This window comes from Mytilus edulis, chromosome 5, assembly GCF_963676685.1.
Source record: "Mytilus edulis chromosome 5, xbMytEdul2.2, whole genome shotgun sequence".
In the NCBI taxonomy this organism is placed as follows: Eukaryota; Metazoa; Mollusca; class Bivalvia; order Mytilida; family Mytilidae; genus Mytilus; species Mytilus edulis.
The window spans coordinates 66,769,829-66,779,669 of NC_092348.1; the positions used below are offsets into that span (position 1 = coordinate 66,769,829).

Consider the following 9,841-nt stretch of genomic DNA (forward strand, 5'->3'; position numbering starts at 1 on the left):
GATGGAAGAAATAGATGTTAGACTGTTCTTATCAGCAATTGTATGCGTTAGAATATAAACCAGTGTTTCTGGAACTAGAAAAACATCCCATAAGTGTAGTATGATTTCACCACTGTCTCTTAACAAATGGACTGGGTATTGGATATCATACAAAAGTGGAGAACGACTAGATATTAACATAATTAATGTCGAGTCAAATATTGTTATATCTCTATCATCTTCCCTTGTCTTTCCTGGAATTATTCGTTTTGGAGGAGAAATTGATATAGTCGCAAAACCTTGAGATGGTTTAATGAATTGTGCCTTATATTACACGCAACATATCAGTAACTTCAGCGGCAGTGAATTCAGACATTGTAATGTTACATCAGGTAAATATGCCTCTGATAGTGCAAATGTATATTTTATTGAAGAAAAAATAGCCGAGGTATAGACAAAATAGAAATAAATCAGGTAAAATATGAATAGTAGACAAGGGAATACAAAGTACCTTCTTCAATTATCATTGACATGTATTCAAATATAAGAAATATTAAGCAGCAACATATAACTGGGTACAGTAATTAATTAATTAAATTTTTCAAAATTAATGAAAATCAAAGGAGTTATATCTTTTTTTAGTGAAATTGTAAAGGACCCCAGTAAAGTAAATGCAAATACCTTAGTGACTATTTAATACTTAAAAGATGATATGGCGACTTGGCTTTAACAAAACAGAAAGTAAAGTTGGCGCATAAACCCACATTATACATTATACACTATTAAAACGCCAAATTATATACTTGGTTGCAGAAATATAAACACTTAAATTCGAAAAAAGTTTGATGCTACACAAAACTTTTGTTTTACCAATTCTACTTTAGTAAACTATTTGATATAGAGATGTTCAAAGTTATCTTATAGACTTGTAAAAGAATCCCCAATTTATAACAATTCTATTTTTAGGTCAAATTTGGCAATCCACTACGCCGGAAAAGACGACAAGCGAGACGTCAACACCAGAACTTCCGAAAGATTTCAAAACGACTACTGATTACACGGAACCTGGACAAATTGTATCCCATGTAAGCACACTTAGTACAACATAAAGCTTGCATCATAGTTTAAATATAACAAGAAAATGTTTCGCTGTGGAATATGTTGCCAAGGTACTTATTTACTGTGAAAAAGTTTGAGTGTAACTTTTTTATTTATGTTTATGAAATATGTACATGTACGTTTACAACTGATTATCACAGGAACTTATTTAACTTTTTAGAACTTTAAATATTAATTGGAACAAAATTCATGGAGCTATAGTTATCAAAGGTACCAGGATTATAATTTAGTACGCCAGACGCGCGTTATGCTATGATTTTAGTTCCGGAACTTATTTCCCATTTGGTAAAAAATTTAGTTCCGGAATAAGTTTTACAGCGCTGAAACATATTTTCTATGATACTAATTCCGGCGGATCATATTTCCTATGAACATTTACGCCGGAACAATTTTTTTGTTACATAAGTGCATAAGCGTAAATATGTATAGGGATTCGTAAAGGATATGTAACGGTTATTGCATAGCCATGAACACAGGACGTCCACAACAACTACATTTTCCTATTTCCGACCAGTACTTGAGAGTTAAAGTCTAAATACAGTAAACTACAGACCTTGAAGAAGTCGGATGTATTTGATCATTTGTCTTTTTTCTGTTTAGATACACATAATTCATAAAATGTATTTTATCTTTAGGTCTACTTTTTTAGTACTGATAAAAAGTATTTAGGTTTGCTGTGGATCCTCATTAGCATTGTTTCAAATTCAGTTTTTTTAAAGGAAAGAGTATGTTTGGATACTAGTATATTGCAAACTACTGGATAAGATAAAAGCCAAGTACTCTTTTTATTTGAAACATAGATTAATTCTGCACAATTTTTTGAAAAGTGCAAATTTAACAAAGACTAATACAGGAAAATCAATAGTGGTATAACACCTAGAAGACACCAAAAGGAGCTTCAAAATGAAGTGTAAATATATATATAAAAAAATATTAAACCTTGTGACTTTGTTAATTCAAATTACATTTTAGGATAATTTATTTCTTAAATATCAATACATTGCAAACGATATTGCTTTATATGTTACTATACTGTATAGGTAATAGATCCACTGTTTTAAGCAAAATGTATTGTCACAGTCATGTTCTGTCCCCATCAATGCAATTTCTCAGCTTTTCTTTTCTGCACTCCCAATTACATTCCCATTCCAGATTTAATCAGTTCAGCATATTCTAAAAAAGACAAGGAAGTATTAAAATGAATTAAGATATACGAAATTGACTATGGAAAAAACAATAATGTCTGTTTGTTTTGTTCACACATCGTTTGTCCATATGATGGAATTTTATGCCACTGTCATACAAGTGAGAGGTAGCTCTAACTATAAAACCAGGTTTGATTCACCGTAAGAAAATAATGTATTTACCAAATCAGGAATATGACAGTTGCAATCCATTAGTTTAATGCTTTTGAACCTTTGATTAGGGATTTGCCGTTTTGAATTTTCCTCGGAATACGGTATTTTTGTTAATTTACTTTTTATTGTATTTCTGTCTAACTGAGATGTTCATTTTTCTCCGTGTAGAAGGCCTCACTGTGACTTCAGGATGAGGAACAGAAATCAAAGCGCTGTTCCTTTGCTTTGTGTGCGTGTGGTTTTTTTAGGGGGGGGGGGGGGGTTGGTACATTGATTCATTTGTGATTCTAAAACAATTCACAAAGTAATCAACATAAAAGGCTAGAAATATTATTATCATTATTATTATTTTTTTTTTCTTTTTTTATTATTATTATTATTATTATTATTATTATTATTATTATTATTATAAAAATAAAAATGGAAAAGAGGAAATAAGGTAGCGGAACATTTCATTCTCTAATTGCGTGCTGATAATTTATATGTATTGAAAATTATAAGTTGATTTTGAGATAGATGTATATATCAACAGTCATAAGTAAATCTCCTTATACACTTAAATTGTGTTTCGTGTTTACTTGTACAAAATTTATATAGAATTTAAATCATTCATTATAAAAAATTTAGTATAATTTAGAGTTGACATTCCCTTTGTATGAAAGAACGGGCGGGTCTCTCACGGTAATAGTTTACATAGTATAGGAATGTTATTAGTTTGACCATAAGGAATATGGCATGTGTGCTATAACCATGTAACGTGTAACGTTTTCTACAGCTTGAATATCATTGTCCAAATGATAAGAGTTTTAAACAAGATTGTGTTTTGTATAAATGTTGGAATGAATTCAATGATTTTATTTTCCTCCATGGAACCATGTTTGTATGCGATGAAAGCATCCTTGGCTGTAAATAGTTTGCATAATGAATATTTGTTTTTGTATATATTTAAAAGAAAAAAACTAAAATACTACACTCGTCAAGGCAAACTGTTCCTGTACATTAGTGTTTCTTCTTTAAATACTTCATTTGAGTTTGATTCAACAAATAGGAACGTAGTTTTATGTCATTTCAGTTTGAATAAAATAAAAATTCAAAGAACAATTGCAAACTAGCATTACCTTCTAGATAATTTAGAAGCATTATTGGAACATAGGTTGGTCTGCCCAGTTTCTCTATATGTTCAGTTTCATAATATTCTTACTTAATTTAAAGACAATAACAATCAAAACCAAGGAGTAAACAAAGACTCAAAAAACCAAATGACATTTACATCAACAGTTATAAATAATAAATACGAAACAACACGAACTCCACTAAAACCGGGAGTGAAATCAGGTGCTCTGGAAGGGTAGGTATTTCCTGTATCGTATACGGCAACCTTCGTGTTATTTCTTTGTTTAGTTCGGTAATGATGGAAGGTTATGCGTATCAGATACGTATAAAAAATGTAAAGTGTATCAGGTGTGTTTATCGTTATTAATATAAGTCACTCAATCTAATTGATTGACTTGTAAGTCTACTTGGTACATTACATGGGACTTGATATTCTTTATCTTTTATCTAAAGACTGATTGAATATAACCCATAAATACTGCCTTACTATTGGAAATCAATCTTAACTATTACATGCTACATTTACTGCAGGATTTTTTTTAAAGAGAGTACACAATGTATTTCCTTTCAAAGGCCGTTTGACCTTAGTTTTGCAAACACTGTACTGAAGTTGTTCATTTTGATAGGTTTCCATATAACTAAGTATTGCACAAACTCATCAAAAAATAAAGTAGATAGTCACGTTTAAAAATGTAAATAGTTGATGACAGTCTAGCATGCAAATTGTATGACATGATTTCTAGAAATAACTTTCATAAAGGTGACATGCAACTGGACATTTTTGGAAACAAATTTTTTCTATCAAGATTGTCTACCGATGATTATCTAAATGCTTTTGTTTATGTAGCATATGCTGAAACAGGTAAAATGCATACAAATCTAACACCTGTTCTATGTTTGAATTGTCTGGATTTTTCTTACGTTAATGAATTCATACCATTTTCCTCGAGGGAGCCGTTTTCATTCAGGTCATATTTTGGATTACCAAATACCACATTGAAGCCCTGTGTCATTTTGTTGTTAATCTTTAGTCCAGTGCTACCAACGACAGAGTCAATAATTTCGTCTACTGTAATGTGTCCATCATGGTTTTCGTCTGTACTGATGAATACCGTGTGCAAAGAACTCTCAATATCTTGCATGGTGGATCGTTTTACTCTAGTCGGGTGCATCTGAAAATTAGTTTTTCATTATATTTAGTTTTATTCTTGTCTGTAAAAAACGTTTTGGAAGAAAAAAAACGAAAACGGTACAGGGCCAAAACTCGCTATATCAGAACAAAACAAAATCTATTATAATAAAAAAAAAAAGAATAACAGAAATACCAAATCCAATGCAAGTTCAAAAAGAAGAAATTAATAAAACTGATAAAATCAAACTTTATCAACCAACGGAACAAGGAAACAAATCTGTCATATTTTTGATTTGGTGAGACATTACCGGAGAAATACAAATTGGATGGATTCTGTCTGTATTGCTACTTAACTTTCCACTTGTTCAATAACTGTTTATAACAATAACAAACGAGACCATTTTAATTTTGAATTTTTTTCCAAACGTTAATGTAATATACCAACTTCACCCGCGTATTGGATATACATTGTTAACTAGCTTGTAGCAGCTATGCAGAATTTATAAACATCATGAAGTTGTAAAATCAGGGTTATGTCAAATAACGTCTCGTTTTTTTTTCCTAAAAAGTTAATCGGCCTACACGAAAACCTTGGTGATACATTTTACGTATTAATTTCAGATTTAAAACATCATGGTCTTAAAGTATAGTATTTGTCTTTGTACATTGTTTACCTTCATAGTTTAGTCAGCTTTTGGTAATATACTTTTTGGCGTGGCTCGGTATTTATACGTCCCCCTTTGTGTTTTTATGTTATGGTAATTTTTTGTATTCTTGTCTTTCAGTTTTGCTTATGTACTTTGCCTATTTTAACACAATAATGACTGCTGTATCCAATTTTTTTTTACAATTTTACCGATTATGTATGTTTTTTTACTAAGAAATTGTTGTCAATGTAATAAAATTCTTTGCAACTGTCATACAAGTGAGAGGTTCAGCTAGCTATACAACCAGGTATAATCCAACATTAACTTCGTAAGGATATGTTTTTATCAAAACATGAATATGACAGTTGTTTTCCGTTCATTTGATGTGTTTAATCTTTTGATGTTGTCATTGATTGTCTTGTCGTTTAGAAATTTCCTTCAAGTACAGTATTTTCGCTACTAGTAGTTTACTTCTTTTATAGTTCCAGTACAGTGGTTTAATTGGAATGCAGCAGCAGAAACTGCTGCGGCTGGGTTTTGGGTTTTTTTTTGGGGGGGAGGGGGGTTGGCTCTTCGGTCGGACTGATGTCTTCTTCACACATTCACCAATTCTATTCTCAACTGTATCACAAACATACTTAGATGCATGGTGTTTTTTTATTATCTGTTTTTGGCTTTGAACTAGTACTTTCAGATCTGCACTTTGTGTCTTTTTTATTTTACGTTCATTATTTGAACATAAAATAGGCCGTTAGTTTTCTCTTTTAAATGGTTTTACATTTGCAATCTCGGGACCTTTTATGGCTGACTATATCGTGTGGGCTTTGCTCATTAATGAAGGCCGTATGGGGACATATTATTCCTAATTACATATTAAGCATGTTAAGTATGGAATAATTACAAGGATAAACAAATTTGAAATCAACACTGTAAAAACCTCTTGCATCCGAATCACACATTAAGACCCACCTGCATCAGGAACGCCCGAATTCAAAACATGACTATAAAATTATCAGAGATTCATATTTTTTGTTGGATCGAAAAATGGTATTTTCCAAATTTTAGTCCACGCTTTTGACAAATATGGTGTTTTTTAATTTGTTGAATACTTAAATTTATGAGTCATCCATACACACAAAATGCACTAAATGATCAAAAGTAACTAATTCAAATACAACGTAAACAGATGCATTAGTCATATTTTAGCATTATTCTAATAATTACTATGACAAACTATTCTTGCTATTTGCAATGATTAAAATCCTCTAAACTAGTGTGATGCATTTTTTTGTCGTATTGTTTAACAACATTTTAACCAACCGAATGACAAGTCAAAAACGTTTGCCTTACCCATTTACAATAAAAATGTTTATGTATTTTGTGAATAAGTTTGTAAAATTCATAAATCATAATTGCATTTGTGACACTTTAAAATGTACCTCAAAAGACTTTACTATCAGATTCAGATCCACAGCTCCTTTTCTAGCAAACGTCATACCGCAACAAATTACAATGCCCACTGCTAGTGATATTTTCATCTTTGTCTGTAGTGATTCAAATATGAAGCATATACCTAAAACAAACACCTACACATCATAATCATATTGTAACTAAGTAAACTTATGCATACATCCCCTTATAATATGTTTGCAAAAACAGTCACTAAGTTCAAAACCTAGGCTTAATGATAGTCTATGGATTTTGATGATACACCTATATCGTGATGGACTTAATTTCTACTGCCTAGTCAATGGGGGTCGTAATTTTTAATACAACCATTTCAAATATAAATACAATTTTTATGAAGAGAAGTTTATGAAAATATCAAACATAAGAAAATCACGAAAATACCAATCGGTAAAATTCAGTAAAAAATAACTTACTCAAATATTATTTTAGTCATCCTTATTAGAAAATAAATAGTTTACTACATCAAACTTGATAATTTTAATACATAAACTTTACCGTTTCATTTATATCGTTAAATTGATTATGTTAAGACACATAGGCTATTGAACTAACGCAGATAATGAGGTGCTTAATATGAATATTTTGATAAGAGGAAATAATTAAAGGATATCACACAATAAATTATAAGTTAAAGAAATGATAGAAAGTCACTAACAGTTGATAATAATGTCTAATAATTATAGAGTTCATGTATAATAGTTCTTTGTCTCGACTTTAGATGGGGTTTGTAAGACAAATGGTTCCGAGACGCAAACCTATTATTTGTATATAAAGTTGCTTAATTGATAATGACATAAAACCTATAGTTTTATTACTAATTGGCTTTGAGTTTTTTTACTTGATACTAGTATATAATTTTTACGGTTTCTTCATGAATATTCAAATACAGATCAAACAAATAAAGATCTTCACTTATGTTCGAAATATAACACTGAAGTAAAATCTGTCTTTATTCGGTTTTTACAATACTCTTGAAAAGGATAATTTATTCTCGATAATAATTTCGAAGTAACAGAAAAAATTATTAATTGTCAACTCGATGCCCATTCATTTGTTCATGAATTTAAATTTCAAAATTTGGAAAGAAATAAACCTCTTATACTGATGATAAAATTGAACGTTGTGCTATATTTAAAGAAAATCACTGATTAAAGACTGTATTCTGCTTCTTTCTTTTTAACATGTCGAAATGTGGTCAAATGGAGGTCAAATGGCTTAAAATATTTGATATTGAAAAATCAAAAAATTATCAAATCGTTTTTTCTTATTTGACATTACAAAACTGATCATTTCAATAACGGACAAAATCGGTGGCTTGATGACAAATAAACAATAAATGAAGGATTGTATTGATTTACATCTCGTATGAATATAAATAAGAAGATGTGGTATGATTGCTAATGAGACAAGTCTCCACAAGAGATCAAAATGATACAGAAATTAACAACTATAGGTAGCACGGCCTTATTAAAATGTTATAATCATTTGAAATGGAACTGGTTGATCATGACAACAAAAACAAACCGGTATTATATGAGTTGTGATACAGTTAAATACAGTTTGAAATTTCTCAATCTTCTCATATTGTAACAAAAAGGTATTCTTACCTTATTTTAAACTGCTTTTCCTCAGAAGTGACGTCAATTCTCATCTGTAATTTATTTTATACCAAACTCTTTCAGAGTTTCCATTATATTAAAAAATAAACCTTGTATGTCTTAACATGTTTCCATAGGTCATGTCTACACACTTGACACCAATAATTGACTTCCCACTTGAAGTTATATAAAATCAATACTGGTTAATTGCTTTCGCTTGCTTATGGTGATTTTTCCTAACTATTAATAAAGATTACAGTTTCAAAATTACGTCAAAAATTTGCAATAACAGGTTTTAATTTAAATGTAAATTTTCCCTTGACCGCAATCTTGTGGCCATCATTGAAATTTTTTTCTCCATGTAATCCTTTCTATTTTTCTTCATCCCTACTGTGGTTTTTTTTCCTTTTTTGTTTATATTATGTATTTGGTATCATCTTGTATATCTGCTCATTCATATCATCTTCCTTGATATGTGCGCCAAGTTCACACACGTATAAAATCGTTTACATCGATATATCATTTTTAGTGTAATTCATTCTGCATTGCCTATTTTGTCATACTTTCAGAAAATAATATTTAAAAGAACACAAGAAAAATGAATAAAATCATCCAACCAAAATCATTTCATCTTATTGAACTTCTATTTAAGAATGCTAAAAAGAAAGGCGAAAGATACCAGAGGGACTTTCCAACTGATAAGTCCAAAATAAACTGACAACGTCATGACTCAAAAAGAAAAGACAAACAAACAAACAATAGTACACAAAATTTAACATAGAAAACCAAAGACTGCGCAAAACGAACCCAACCAAAAAAGCTGCAGAAGAATCCAGGTTTTCCGGGTGGATGAACAGATCATGTTCTACATGTGGAATCCGTCATCTTGCATCACGTTAGTAAACACCCAGCAACAAGTTCAATTAGGTAGGTCACATTCGGGAAATGAAAACTCGTCACATTAAAAACATATCTGCTATCATCTTTGAAACGTGTATTCCATAACGGCCGACCAACTCGTGATAGCGTCCGTAAAACTTACGAAGGAATGATTGTATCTTCACCCATTGGAATTCTTTGTCCAATAGCTTCCTTGTTAGCAGCAACCCTTTATCAAGGAAATCATGATAGGAAACACAAGCCCTAGAATATCGTATCAACTGGGAGATATTAACAACGTATGCAGGCGCTGCTTGAATGTTTCTACATATACATGTAAATGGAAAGTGCACAATTGGGAAGCTGAACACATCGCTCTTGTTTTACATTTTTGTGTTCAATCGACCTTCATTGCCAATTTCTAGATGAAGTCAAGATATGAGGCAGACTTACCTGTATATGTTGTATCCTGTATCTCAAGTTCAATGGGATAGATCGGTTCAACATAGTCACCAAATTTTGAATTATTTTGTGAGATAACATCAT

General features: G+C 30.9%; 1 protein-coding gene across 1 annotated transcript; it reads right to left on the reverse strand.

The window, feature by feature from the left end:
• Positions 1-384: 384 nt before the first annotated feature.
• On the reverse strand, positions 385-8,540 carry LOC139522488 (uncharacterized). Its single transcript, XM_071315988.1, has 4 exons — positions 8,426-8,540; positions 6,788-6,921; positions 4,507-4,741; positions 385-2,271 (listed from the first exon to the last, which is right to left on the reverse strand). Exons 2-4 carry the CDS (start codon positions 6,884-6,886, stop codon positions 2,234-2,236), a joined length of 372 nt encoding a protein of 123 aa, XP_071172089.1. The 5' UTR covers positions 6,887-6,921; positions 8,426-8,540; the 3' UTR covers positions 385-2,233.
• Positions 8,541-9,841: the final 1,301 nt, after the last annotated feature.